The sequence below is a fragment of the Ctenocephalides felis genome, unplaced genomic scaffold (assembly GCF_003426905.1).
Source record: "Ctenocephalides felis isolate EL2017-DRISC unplaced genomic scaffold, ASM342690v1 CF-g0.4_SCAFFOLD_03571, whole genome shotgun sequence".
NCBI classification, from domain to species: Eukaryota; Metazoa; Arthropoda; class Insecta; order Siphonaptera; family Pulicidae; genus Ctenocephalides; species Ctenocephalides felis.
Genome location: NW_020539725.1, coordinates 40,294,265 through 40,310,099, shown reverse-complemented (window position 1 = coordinate 40,310,099; position 15,835 = coordinate 40,294,265). Strand labels below are relative to the sequence as shown.

The 15,835-nt window shown below is 29.2% G+C and overlaps 1 protein-coding gene across 3 annotated transcripts in view; it reads right to left on the bottom strand.

Annotated features, from left to right (window-relative positions):
• The window catches only part of LOC113384835 (aminopeptidase N-like), a 46,377-nt gene that overhangs the window by 1,074 nt on the left and 29,468 nt on the right, over positions 1-15,835 (bottom strand). For all 3 annotated transcript variants that reach the window (XM_026622598.1, XM_026622600.1, XM_026622601.1), the window contains 12 exons: positions 4,258-4,413; positions 4,052-4,182; positions 3,736-3,931; positions 3,442-3,625; positions 2,909-3,065; positions 2,673-2,827; positions 2,470-2,580; positions 2,078-2,273; positions 1,588-1,850; positions 1,122-1,312; positions 508-675; positions 216-359 (listed from right to left, as the gene is read on the bottom strand). In XM_026622598.1, coding sequence (XP_026478383.1) covers positions 216-359; positions 508-675; positions 1,122-1,312; positions 1,588-1,850; positions 2,078-2,273; positions 2,470-2,580; positions 2,673-2,827; positions 2,909-3,065; positions 3,442-3,625; positions 3,736-3,931; positions 4,052-4,182; positions 4,258-4,413 — 2,052 coding nt within the window. The remainder of the gene's footprint in view (positions 1-215; positions 360-507; positions 676-1,121; positions 1,313-1,587; positions 1,851-2,077; positions 2,274-2,469; positions 2,581-2,672; positions 2,828-2,908; positions 3,066-3,441; positions 3,626-3,735; positions 3,932-4,051; positions 4,183-4,257; positions 4,414-15,835) is intronic.

The window sequence follows — 15,835 nt, the reverse complement described above, 5'->3', positions numbered from 1 at the left end:
ACAAACGGATGAATAATTGTTATTCACACGAATTCATCTAGGACAATCATTAAAATAAAAATTAATATTATTAACACACTCATTCTAAATGTATGTGATCACAACCATATTAAGATGATTATTATTTAGAATGCAATCAAGAGAACTTCTGATATAATGATATAATGTGGTGAAATGAATGGAAATCATTTATTTGTCATGAAGTCGATACTTACTACTCATAGATTTTTTTAAAGTTATCAATAAGATGTGAGGTTGCCAAATCAAACCCATGCTTATTTCCAGCAACAACTTCAAAAATTAAAGCACCATCTTGTTTGCTAAATGGTGAATTGGGTTCCAATGTCATTTCCAAGTACCTAAATTAAAAAGTAGAGAGATTTATTACTTTCAAAAATATAATAGTAGTGTTTGCAAATTTTACTAATAAATTTAATTATTAAATGCTGAATTTGTATTAAAATTTATGGCTAATACCGAGCTAACACATCATTTTATTTTTATTACCTTGCAAGAATCCAAGGATCTCTTGAGCATCCCATAGCACTGAGTAAAGTCATTTTCTCTGACGGAACATTTGATGCTTTGAATTTTTTGAAAGCAAAATCCCATTCCTCCACATTGCCTTGCTTGATTCCAGCACAGTATACAGGTAACCTCACATCTGGTGAAATTCTGCAAAAACAAGATATTACTTTTTATTATATATAAATATATATATATATATATATATATATATATATATATTTATTTATATTTTTTTTTTTTGCTATGTACGCCGTCGAGTGATGAACTCGCATAATATTGGGGCATTACTTATGTGCTTTTTTAATTTTCTCTCTTTATTAATTACTATTAATTTAGTGTTTAATAGATTTTATATTTTTTGTGTTTTCCTGGTTTGATTACTGAATGATGACACACATTAAGTGTTGAAACGTTTAATAGAATAAAGATATTTTCGATTTTAACCTTTTTTAATTCAACGATAAATATATATATATATATATATATATACAAAATTTAAAAGTAAAAATCCAGGAAGTAAATAAAGAAGAGATAAGTGGGAATATGCATTGATAATTATTATAAGATAATATAGGATTATGCTTTAAACATACGGATTGTGTTCTTCATCCCTCATCCATAATCTCATCATATATTGCGCTCTATTGAGACAGTCTGGATGGTCTAGTGCGCATGCTAAATTAATCATCAGAGGACGATGCAATTTTGTCAAATGATCATCATCTGGTTTTTCTTCAAAATCTAATTGACGATAAATACCATTGACTGCAGCACGCATGAATGTCTGAAACAAAGCAAGAGTTATTATAATCTGAAATTATTTTCAGTTTCCATTATGACTATTAATCGCAGTAGTATTTATTATACTTTAAAATAATCATACTGAGTTACAACTGTTCTTAACTATTAACAGTTGATCATAGATAATCTTTAACACACACACACACACATATATATTTATATATATATATATATATATATATATAAGTGTAAATCTTATAATATTTTAGTTTATTATAACTATTTGTGAAAATTCTCATAAAATAGACAAATTCTTACTCTGAATGCTCCATAAGCTGGCTCTCTACTCATCATCCTGTTTAAATGCAAAATAGGCCTAGAAGCTGATTGCCATGCTACTGGACTCATATCATGAGACAATCTGGATGCAAATATAAGCGGAATTTCATATTCCAAAAGATGAGCTCTTGCTAAAGCAAATGAATCGTCCAGTAATTGCGCTCTAGTTAAATCAGGCAGTTCATAGTAGGCTTCAATGAGGAGGTTCCAGTTTTCATTGTCATAGTTAACCCGATAGAACCCTTAGAAAGATAAGTTTTTGTGATTCATCTTTCATATTGTACTGTTTTTGTTTATTATGAATAACTTAAGTATTGAAATTTCATAAAACACTTTAAAAAATAGGTTCAAATATTATCCATTTGATTAGACTCATGATAATTGTGCTTGTAAATAAAATAACTTTTACAAATTATATGTACTGTATGTACTCATTTAATAGATTCATGTAGTTTTAAAAATTAGTTACCTGTTTGATTTAGATTAGCAAGAATATAATCATTTTCGTTAGCTTTCGGCGGAGTAAAGCTCAAGGAATCCGATTTTGGAGACAACCATAGTACAGGTTTAGTTGTGGCATTGAGATCAGATGCTGATGTTAAACTGATGGGAAGCCACCAGCGAGAACCGTCGGATGAATCATTTGAAGGTAGAATGAATTTACTCTAAAAGTTTGAATTTCAATCACTTGAAGAATTCATTAATGTTTTGATCTGGTGATATCCATTATTAGCTTTAAACTCGAAGTATACACATTTGTAATACAAATTATATATTTATTTATTAATAATCGGTCAATAGACTAATTTTAGATTATTTTTTTTAATATAATTAAATAGACAAATAGAATTTTTTTATCACCTGTGTGAATGTTACTTCCTTTCCATGCCTTTTAACATCTAAAACTGGAAATCCTGCTTGTAAAGTCCAAGTATCCATAATATCTTTTACAGTTACGTTTGCAGGTAAAATCTGCAAAATTATGACGAATAAAATAATTAACTTTATTAAAAAGTTTACTTCATATCGTTACGTAAATTCGCTTCTTTTCATAATAATTTTACCTGTTCAGAACTCTGCAAAGCTTCCGCTGTTAAATCAGCAAATAATTCATCTTGTCTGGCATTAGCATGAAGATGGGCATTCAAATATCTTTTCAGGCCAGATTTAAAAACGTTTGCACCAAGAAAATGTTCCATCATACGAATTATGGAAGCACCTTATAATTAATTATATTAAAATCACCTACCTTATAAAAGATAAAAACTAATCATAAAACAAATCAAACCATATGTATTACCTTTAGTATAAGAAATGGGATCAAATATTCTTCTAATTTCGGCATCTGTGGAAACTGGAACAGAAAGCGGGTGCGAAGATTTACTGGCATCATCGTTCATGCACTCTTGGATTTCATTAACCAAAAACTTATCGGTCATTCGCCATGTGGGGTGAGCCTACGACAAAAAACATGTTTTGTACAATTTTTATAAATTAAAATAAATTGGAGGTACTGAATGAGTTATTAAAATAACCAATATAATTCTTCCAGTTATGTTAACCGAAAAACGAAAACAGTTTTTGGGTTAATTATGAATTAAGGCAGACAAATATCAATATTACTTGGGCTGTTTTATCAACTTTTATAAAATCGCAGAAGATTTTGAACAATAAGCATCCGTAATTTTTCTCACAATCGCTTTTATGAAGGACACTTTTGCTAATCTGAATATTTCTTCTATCTATGTCAAAAAATGAATTAGTCGAGTTGAACAATGTTAATTCAGAGTGCAAGTTATTACGAACATTATTGAATAATTAAGTTTAACTCACATAATCGACGCCCATAAATTCGACGTAGGTTGCAAATCCTTCCTTAAGCCAAAGATCGTTCCACCAGGCGGGTGTGACCAGATTGCCAAACCACTGATGGGCAAGTTCGTGGCTAATTACTGTAGCGACAGTTTCTTTGCGACTTTCTGAGGTAATTTTATCAGCTATCAACATTGCAGACTCCCTAAAAAAGAATATAAAATTATATAAGTATTATCATAAACACAATACTGAATAATAATTAATAAAATCAACTCTATTTCCTGATCTCTATCAATTGTTGAATTCGTTTACCTGAATGTTATTAGACCCCAATTTTCCATAGCATTGAAACCGAATTCAGGAACAGCAACGATATCAATTTTCGGCATAGGAAAATCAATTCCAAAGTAACCCTGGTAATACTCTAACAAGGAAACTGAAAGATTTCTAGCATATTCTGTCTGATCTAGCACTTCAGGACGTGACCAAGCTCTCAATGGGAATGATTCTGTGGAAATAGCATATTTTATCCATCAATTTTCAAACTATTATTTATAATACCGAAATACGTTAACATATTTATAACTTTATTTAAATATTATATAGTAATTTTAATATAATAACATACTTCCTGTGCCTGGGATCGGTACTATTAAAGTTTCGCTGCCCATAAGATCAGAAACAATAAATGCTACTAAGTATGTAGACATCTTAATTGTTTCTGGGAAGTAATCGATTGTGTGTCCAGGTTTTGAATCACTATAAAAAACATAACGATGATTCAATTGAGCAACTACAACAATTTAAAATAAATGTCAATAAATAAATAATTACGACGGTTCTGATCTGTCCATCGGCATATTTGAGATGGTTCTAAGTTCGTTCGGTCGCTCCATGGATATCTCGAAGGTTGCTTTTAAGGCAGGCCGATCGAAACACGGAAAAGCTCTTCTCGCATCGGTCGGAGAAAATTGTGTTGATGCTAGCCATCTGAAAAATAAACTACTGTTATAGATTTATCGTTAGAGTTACCATTTCTGGATTACTTATTCATTTATTTATTTATTTAACGCCACTGGCATTGATTCAATATAATTACATTTCAAAGAAAGAATATATCGATTAGAAAATTAAAGGATTTAAAAGTTCATAAACTGTTTTTAAAATATATACATAACACTTGGAATAAACTACAATTATACAAAATAAAGAATAACTAATATAAAACATTCAATAAAAATTATAATTCACTACTTATAGCAATCATTTGACTATTATTTAGTTTTAACTACAGGTATGTCCACGATTCTATCATTCCGTAATTTAACATTTGGCACAGTAAATTTGAAACGTTCCAAAAGTTCAGACACATCCAAATCACATTTCACAATTCTTGATTCATAGCAGAAGGTGAGATATTTTCTTTTAACATTGAGAGAAGTATTGTCAAGATAATTGTATGTTTGGAACCGACTCATCAGAAAATTGTTCTTGCAGAATCTGATGTGATTGACAATTTTTTTCTAGACAGATTCAATTCTATTAATCTGATATTGGTTTATCGGAACCCAAATTATGTACTCATAATTATAAAATTTAAAATTGTATTTATATTGACACAATTAAAGTTCGGATTTTGATTTATTTTACTCCCTGACGGTTTAATTTCTATTTTGCTAATTATATATTAGTAAGCAATAGCTGAAAATATATTTAGCATTGTGCATTGCAGCTTTGATTTCTTTCTTTGATTAAGATTATGATTGTTTCTTGCACTTTTTATTTATTTAGATTATTGTAGGGGTCACCAGTTGAATTTGATAAACTTGACTTAAATTGACTTGTGGTCTTCTGACCATTTTCATTAATTGGGGTACATATTGTATACTTCTTTTATACATAAATGCATAGAAATATGAGTATCAGAAAACAAATTGGTTCAAATTATTTTTCGTAAGGGTCAAACACGCGCAAATTACAGTAACTAAATATTCATAGTCATATTTACTTTACGATAAATATGGTAGTTATTTATAGAACATTTAATATGCATAAATGCATAAAATTTCCATAAATTGTTTGTTATTCAAGCGAATTTTTTGTATGTTCTTATTTAGTGTCATCAAATTGCATACACAAATTATTTGAAGTAATGGCACTTAATTTAGTGTTCCTAAATTTTTTAATTAATAATGAATCAAAATACTGAGATGAAAAGCAAATGAAATAAATTTGAAAGTGTATTTATTTTTTCGTGCCAATATTTAGCAATGCTTTATTTTTTCTAAATTCCATAAAAATTAAAATGATAATCTATAATTAAACTACAGTAGAATAAATTTAAAATAACTGAAAAATTTAATTGTTGCACTATAGCATTGTGAGAAATATTCCATTCAATTATTGTAAGAAAAGTGAAAAGGCTAGGGTATTCTATAATTAATGCCTATGATTCTTAATTTTCATACTCGATTATTTCCAATTGCAATGTTAGCAATGATCGATTCTACTAGTATCGAGTAAGGTTTTGAAAACATATTTCATTCCACATTATTGGATTTCGTTATGTGAAATCGTACACGAAGCTATCCAAATATATGTAGGGCCTATTGTCACGCACGTTCTGACCTTAGAATGAAAACATTTCAACACACAGTAAATATACATAACATTTCGTAATAGTCATATTTATTTGTCATAGAAATGCGTTATTCAGTGTCAAATAGTGTTATGACTATAAAACTATAGTATTTCATGTTAGTAGTCTTTTTTATTTATTATTTGAATAGCGATCAGAACTTGGGTCCTGATATCCTAAGATCTCCTATGCTGGTGTGACTTAAATATAACTACGCCGGTTTTATAGATGGCAACCTAAACCGTCATCCTTTGTCTATGTGATAAATTTTCAATTTTACAATTTCTGTAATAATGATTTTTGTATTGATGTAAAAACCAAAGTCACTACTGCCTGATATCAGGCTACCAGAGGCGGATGTCGAATCTGGTGTCTTGACTAAACTTCCGTAGTTGTAATACCTAATCTACGAGCGGGCACTAAAGTTGAAACTCATTCTATCAATAAGTTAGATAAAATGTCGGTGAAAAAATAAAGAGTCGGTGAAAAACCTTGGCATCCACCTGGATAGGAAATTGAATTGAAAACAACATATAATTAATAAAAAACAGCAATTAGATCAAACCTTTAAAAAATTCTACTGGCTACTAAACAAAAATTCTGAACTATCAGTTTACAATAAACTGTTAATATACAAGGTGGTACTCAAGCCCATATGGACCTACGGTCTCCAACTTTGGGGTACAGCAAAAAAAAGCAATCTGAACATCATCCAACGTGCTCAAAACAAAATCCTGAGGCAAATATTAAACGCTCCTCGCTACACCCCTTTATGGATTATCCATCAAGACACAGGCTTGCTCACAATAGAGTAGCAAATTTTAGTGGTTGCTTCTAAATATAAAAATAGGATTGACGTACATCTCAACGAATTGGCCAGCAGAGTTTACCTGGATAGTCAGCCCACCAGATTGAAAAGAAAGTTGCCACAAGTCCTTATCTAGCCCAGTTAAACATAATTACTATTCTTTTTATGTTTTATTTGATTGTTTGTTTTTTCTTATCGTTTTTTTTTGTATTTCTTTTCTTTTTTATTTTATTACTATTATTATTTCTTATTATTATTAACATGTGTTATATATAATACCTAGTAGACAAAAATTTATCTAGGGAACTTAATACATAAAAAAAAACAAAATTCATGAAAAAAACACTATTTTTATATCACATATATAAAAAAAAACAAAATTCATGAAAAAAACACTATTTTTATATCACATATATACGACTCACGATGCTCTATTTTACAGCATTGCACCGGGTTCTTCACCGACATCATATGTCTGTCTTAATTCTTCTTAAATGACATATTTTCACAGCAAAATGTGTAGAGAAAATTACTGTAAACGTCGCCGTGACAAAAGAATGATGTATCGTCGCACGTGTTTGTTACAGTGACCTACTGCGGCCAATATTTGAATAAGTTTCCTTGTAAACAATCGTATGCAGTTAACAGCGAACGCATTTGTACAAACAAAACGCATTGATATTTCAGACTGTTTAGTTTGTCCATTTCATTAATATACATTGGAGCATTGGCAGCTGATGAGTTAAAATTCGAATTTATTCAATTTTTTGCCTCCCAATGGCCATTGGGCGCCCTTAATATTATAATAATTATAATTATATCATTCAGGATTAAATCTTGAATACCATTTAAAACATAGATTTTTATTCGATTTATGTGCTAACATGCTTCATGGTATTATATATTAAAGCAGAATTTTTCAGTAAATTACTGACTTGCAACTTTGGCAATACAGTACAATTGTTTATAATTTTTTTAACATATTTTTTAACATATTTAATATTTCAATAGTGAAATAATTACTAGTTTTAGTAAATTTACAAGTTGTTTTAGAATACTTCATACATTATTCTTAAATCTCTCTTTGTGCTAACTGGAAAAACCAAAATCGAAATTGAAAGAAAATTCTCAATAGGATATATTGAATTTCTTCTCACAAAAACTAAATTTAAGTTATTTGTATTACTTTACGAAAAAAGTATGCCTAAAAATAGAATATCGTGCATAGTTTAATTACGAATGTTTTAAATTGTAATGTAACTTTTTCAAATTCATCCTGGATTTTATTATCTATAAATATATAATATATCTATAGTATATATCTTCCAAGACAACCTGTTTAAAAATCGATTTAACAAAATATTGTTTTACTGCATTCTGCTTTGTTCCATCCGCTCATTTTTGTATCAATGATCAATCAAACATATTCTTCAAATATAATAATATAATAGCGAAATAAATAACTCTATAACTGTGAACATCATCATCATCTTGTGCCATAATGATAAGTGCTATTCAATCTGCAATCGGGCATTATTTCATGATCCGCTACTGAGTACGGCAAGTGCATCATACACATCTTGTATTTTGTATACTCAGATGGGAGTGGAAAGATATCTCAATTTCCTCGTCGTGATTTAGGTATCTCATGATAAATATATTATTACATTATGTAAGTTCAATGCAAATAATAGATAGGTTCAAAAACTCAATGAGATAACTTACTGGAGACAACCTACATTCTTCTTTCTTATTTGGTTCATATTTGTTTTCTACTAGAGCCAGCAATGCACAAGTGCATTTGATTAAATATTTGATTAAACTGTTATAGGAAATATGTTCTTGAAAATCAATCTATATGCATTTTATATTGTCAGCGCTTATCGAAGATTTCATTGAAATAGTAACCTTCGAGGTCTGATGGAAATTGAAACTAAGTAGATTTGAATTATGCAGTTTTCTTCGTGCACTATGCTAAAATGAACATCACTTTCATAATTGTAAGGCAATAATTAATAATAATTTAGTTTACCAAATTCGAGTGAGGCTCGCGTATAATACAAGTTTTTAATATTTATTTTGTTTTTATAATTGTTCCGGTTTTTTAAATAATATTTTAATCGGCGATAAATGAGGAATGTGAAAATGTTAAATTTTTGTATCTTAAAAGTTTTTCATAAAGTGAAGTATAATTAGTTAAATAGAACAACTCGTTATGTTAGAATATGATGGAATTTTAACAATATGCAATAAAATTTTCCTATAGTTTTTTAAAACAATATCATCACCAATATTAACAATATCATCAATCATCACTCTTTTCTCTACAGGAGAAAAGACTAGGGCCCGGCGTGGCGAAATCGGTTTAAATGGTCCCGGGTTCGATGGTTCGATTTCCGCTATCGCCAAAGCTTGACATCAGGCAGCTTTGACGTCAATTTTCCACTTGGGATTATAGATCATAATATAATTTCAAGTGAAAATCGTCCTTCGTGGACATAGCTGCACCATTCAAGCATATGATAATTATTAGACGTAAGAGCAAAAATAAACCCCACACATAGAAGGATGGTAAACCGATGGGTTGCCTCTCGTAAAAAACGTCAGGTCATAAGTCTTCAAAAAACAGCTTATAGAACATGTAAAGTAACAGTTCTGATTGCTGTTGAAACAATAACAATAACATTAAAATTGGAGAAAAGACTTTTTTTTGTATGTCCAGAATGACTAATGACATAAAAGGAGATAATTTAATTTTCGAACAAAAACAAAAAAATATGGTTCGAAAAATTTAATATATATGAAGAAACTATTCATTATGCGTAATTCAGAGAATAGTGACGCATCTACAAACGCAGACATTGACTTCTGATTAAAATTCAATTTAGGGTTTCATTGTGCGAAGACTTTGAATCTATTAATATTATTATTATGTGAGAAAATATTATAGTCATTCACATGTGCGGTCACCAGTAGCATCATTCGGCACAGAAGCGCCACATATGCCGGACGTACACGGGCCGAACATTTGGCATTGGAACCAATTTCAATTTGCATATCCGCCTTGGAGGGACCACCCAGGGCGTAATGTAGTTGAAATAATATTTTATAAAAGCTACAAAGATGTAATTCAAATAAAGCTACATATATGTAAGATCTGTAATTGGACACTATCAAAGACCCAAGAAATGGTTACTTGAAAAAAGTGCATTTACATTTTATATCCTCATTTTGTAGATTCATACATCTTTTGAAATAAAAATGATAAAATTAGACACTTCTTTAAATCTCAATATTACATAGTACATAGCTATACAAATATTGTTTAATTAACGAATGAATCTCTCGTTTTGGCAATACGATCTTAAATAAAATAACAAAAAATAAAAATAAATGAGATATGTCATTGGAGATAAACTCTTTAAATGCATGAAGACCAGCATATTGTATTAAAAATTAATGTATAATTTTGATCGGCAATAAAAATATACAAAAAAAATCTCTTGTTTCATATACAAGAGACCGGCGTTTATCCTTTTTCTTTTAGCTGATATAGTTTTCTATACTGCATATTTAAAAATATTTTTAAGCAATCAGTATCATTTTTACTTTTTCCATAAATAGTTCCATAATTCAAAAATATTTATACATGATTAAACGAAAGGATTTCCAAATTCATGATTGAAACGATTTTGAAAATAATAATAAAACGTAAAATTTGGCAATTTTTGGATTTTAACAATTTATAAAAAAGAAGTTAATAAATGAGTTATGGTAAAAATTTAGAAAATAACTACAAGTACAAAATAACCATTATATATTGATGAGCAATATAGGGGCCGTTCAAGTATTACGTAAGCACTATAGGGGGGCGGGGGGTTGTTGATTTGCTTATTTTGGGTTGACATGGGGGGCAGGGGAGTCTGGATGATGATTACGTCATAGGTAGTATTTTTATTTTTTTACATTAATTGCAAAATGTTTCCGTAAGCATGGGGGTAGGGGGTAAGAGCTTTGCTCACTTTTGCTGACAAGGGGGATGGGGGGTAAATAATTGTAATAAATCTGCTTACGTAATACTTGAACGATCCCATATAACACATAAGTTTTAAGACTCATTTTTTCATTCAAAGAACAAAAAATTACAATTTTTTAAATTATGAAGCATTTAATAAATAATTTAATGTTATTTGCTCAGTATTTTTAATAATAGCAAGCAAAATTATAGAAGAATTTTGTTGTCATCAGGCGTGCCATATAAACCTTCAAAAAACCATTTCACAGCAATAAAGTATTCTTCCTTGAATACTGGTAACAGCGATAAAAATCAACGCATAAATATTTCAATAACATTCGGCAAATATGGACTTCTCAAGAAATAAGGATTAAAGTGATCTCTATATAGACTTGTATCGAACTAAAATTAGACTGATGTCACACCAACGGTAGACCATTATATTAGGCACACTGATGAATATGGTTAACTAACAATAATATTAACAGAATCAATAAGAAGAACGGATAGTAATATCATATTTTTTTATAATAATAATAACACAACGAAACAAAATACTTCTGATGATGAAAAAAAGCCAAAGTGAATATTTTGTTCAAAATGAAAAATTCACAATAATTATTAATTTGAAATATCTGCAAATCTACACACTAGATGTGCCTTAAAGTAGATACTAACTTCGACATTTCTACAAACTTACATCACTTATTTAAAATTATTTAAAGTCTTCAATATTCATTTGTATTGATATTTATACAAAAAATTGATAATGTTTTTCCCTAGTATAAATAAAGATTAAATAAATAGAATATCTATTTAGAATTCTTCGTGATTGTGATACAAGCCTTATAAAGACTTTTACGAGCGGCTACTTTTCAAGGTTCTAAGTTTAGGACCAGTATGCTAATGACAGAGACCCAGATGCTATTATGTGTCGATGACACAATGACGAGATTTAAAATGCGATTTGTTGGATAACAAAAAGTAAAATAAAATATTTATATCAGTCTATAAATCACTTTCATTGTCTACGAAATTGAATCAGATGAAATATTTGGTGTTAGGAATTTAATAGTGAGGACATATCTGAAGATTGATGACATATCATTAATTATTTCATTAGGACATTGAATTGAATTGAATTGGTTCAATTTGGGTTCTTTGTAATTATCATCATAACTGCCTTACAAACGATTATGCATAATAATGTGAATATAAAAAAAAACTGCGATAAAAATAAATCCTGTGATGCATCTTAATCGATAAAAATATAATTCAAAATTCATATTTCACATTTCACAATTTTTCAGGTACGTACTTTTAAATGTCACCATGTATCACCAAGGGTCCAAAAATCCCAGAAAATCGATCACGTGATTAAAAGACGGTACCAAATCTAAATAAAGAACTAATAATCACCTAATGATTGTAATAAAAAACTTAGTTTCAACTATCATCCGTATCTTAAATCATACATGTTAACATGAATGCATTTTAAACGCTTGTATCAAGAAAGTCGTTTTGTTTTTTCTTTGTCACTTGTGTTGTTTCATTAGTGAATTAGTGTTAAATGTGATGATAATCACGAGGTGACTTCTCTGGCTTCACCGGCCGTTAATGTGTTAAACGAGTGTAATAAATAAATAACATCCCGCGCCTAAAATACATTAGCTTAGCGATCGTCATTCTAAAGTCGTGTGAGAGCCGTAGGAGAAATTTGATCACGAAGAAAAGGATTGGATGATATGTAACCTTCGACATATTAAGAATTACAATCAATTTATTAAACCCAAAGTCATGTCAAGTTCAAATAGTATATTAACTCTAATAGTCAATATTAACTCTAAGAGTTTCAAAGCCTTCAGAACATTTTGGTATACCTTAGAAAACAATGAATATATATATGTGTGTGTGTATAGTTTGTATTTATGTATGTGTTCCGATACAATTTTTCGTCAACGATTTCGAGAGCATGGATCATCGTTTTGAATAACAGACATTGATTTGCTGTTTAATGAGGCAAAAAGTGAAAAAAATAGAAATTCAGATTATGGGAGAACGTAGCATCGGATCATTATAGATTCAAAAAGCGTTTTACTTGCATTGATGGAGTGAAAAATTGATTACGTTTTTAGAAAAGCAAGTCCTGCGGTTTCAGACATGCAGAAGAAAGCTCCAAAAACTGATATTTGGTTATCAAGTAATCTCATAGGGAAATTATCAGATATCTTTTACAGATTTTCAAAATTAACAAAGACGTTATTTCCTTTTCTGTAAGTCTTGTACCAACAAGTATTAATACTTTCCACTTGAAAATTCCGAGATTTATATGAATTTTGCCGACGGAGGAGCGGCATCCGAGTAGGAAGGGTTAATATTTGAATACCGTTCATCGCCTAATTTATAATATTTATATTATCTATAACATACGTATTATGGAACTTACTGTATTTATAATAATTTATTTAAAAATATTTGAAAGAATTGCTATTAATCATTGATAATTTTTTATTGATTAGTAATTAGTTTTAGTTATCATAATATAATATAGAGGCTTGATTGCAATTTTCCTGGAGGCGCAATGCCATGCACCACTTGCTATGTTTTTGTTGGCCTTAGAATTTAATTAGAATGCTATTCGTATTATAATAATAATAGTGATTTTTTACCCTTTTCAATAAAAAATATTGGGTAAAAAAGTATAGAATATGATTCGTTGATGAAAATGCTATGGGACTAATTTTAATGGACACCCGGATGAAATTTTCAGAAGCTATTATTAAAATCACTGCGCCTGATGGAAGAAAGAAACATTTGATATTTTGCATAGCATATCATGCCACCTGAACTAATATGAATCAGAACTTAATGCTTAATGCATTCGGTTCAAAACATTTTGACATTTAATAAATCCGCTTTGGGCCAACTTTTCCATGAATGCAAATATGATACTGATAAATAAAATGCTGAAAAATATCCCAAGGCATAACAACAAAAACTTGACGAGTTAATTACACGGAGTATTTAAATTTATGCTAAATTAGCATATTATTATAAATAAAAAAAAATAGATAAATCCATTAATTAAATATCAACATATGGTGCTGCATTACCCTTAGGATGCTATATCCTTTAATGTTTTGTTGTGTTTATTATAAATATATTACGGTATGCAAATTTTAATCGGATAAAAATTAATGACATGAACGCATCAATAATCGAGTATTATGCGATCTTACGTCAGATGCATATAAATTTTGCTTCATTCATCGATCGGCACACGTAGACAGTAAAGCAATATATTACATGAAAAATAAATGACTAAGATTAACTTATTGTGCATATAGATGAAATGAAATAACCCATAAGCTCAGTTACATAAGATGATTATTATGAAAATGTCGTACTTGAAATAATAATTATAACATAAAACTTTTGTTTGAATGAGCATATTCAAGGACATACAATTAAAATCAACACCTACATATATAAATAGCCATGGTCGTATTATCCCTTAATACTTGAAAATAAAACAAATATATTTGCAATTAAAAGTAGCCAATTACGATACTACTGTATAAAATGCTTACCCAAAAATCCAGAACACTAGGTTTCGGTTAAATTTAGAAAAGTATTGAGAAATATTTGTATAAACAAATGGGAAGTATAAAATAAATATATAAGTATTAAAGACAATTAGATTATCTTGATTAGTAGATATAACAAAATAATAATGAAAAACTATGTAATAGAAAATAGTTTTAAACCTGGATCATTTTTTTAATTACATTGTAATGAATATATAGGTTTAATTTATTTCGCCAAATCTATGTTTTAAGAATTATAAGTTTTGAAAGTTTCAGGACTTTACTTTTACATTTGAATTTTAATATTCTTCTATGTAAGAACCATGAAAACTGCTAACAATGCTTAAAAATATTATTATTATTAGATAAACAAAATAAAAACAAAACAACTAATAAAATAAATATTGAAAACTAATAAATATTGAAAATGAAGTGTTATTAAAAACTTGAAGTTGCATTTGAAAAATAGTTTCATCAGTATAATTAATTCAAGGATAACCAAAGAAGATGACCGATCGTAAAAAAAAATGATCACGAGCAATCGGTTATTAAAACTAGAAATAGGAACAGCGCAATTCTTTAACGACTAGGTCTATATATTTTATTACTTCCTGCAGTTGAATTGCATTCGAGAAAACTAATAATAATTGATAGTAAAATTGACATACTCTTGTTAACTCGTCTCGTTTTATGAGAATGATCATAATCGTGTGAACTCTAGCACTAGATCATGATAGTTATTGTTTCATACCCAAGCTTTTATCTATCTCCATAAGTTTATTGAAGCTTAATACGAAGGGCTATAAAAGTCTGCAGTGAATTAAATCTTAATCAATTTTTTGATTGAGAGTAGTTGAGCTTTTTTATATAAAGTCTTTCGATTAAACCAATCAGTTACGACCTATCACGCATCCTAAGAATATTTCAATTTTATTTTTAATTTTCAACTTTAAGGATTTCTTCACAATCAGAGACACCAGATTTGACACCTACCTCGGGCAGTCTGGTTGTCAGGCTTTGTTGACATGGTTATCAATTGGCAATAAAGTGGGCAGTATGAAATTTTACAGTAAAACAAACTTCAAATTTCTATGAGAAAACCAACAAGAAAAACATACGTTATAAATACAAGATAAATGTCTACCATTCGGCTTGATAATTCCAAAAGTAAAGAAATAAACTTCATTTCTCAAGCTAGGAACAAATAACTAAAAAATACAAAACTTGCATGTAAGTGAAGAATTCGAACTAGTACAATTCTAGTAGGTGTATGTTAATTTTTAAACACGAAGACCTCACACATTCTGAGGTCATAAGATCTAATGATCTTCTGAAGCACCGCTGCAAAGACAATACAGAAAGCA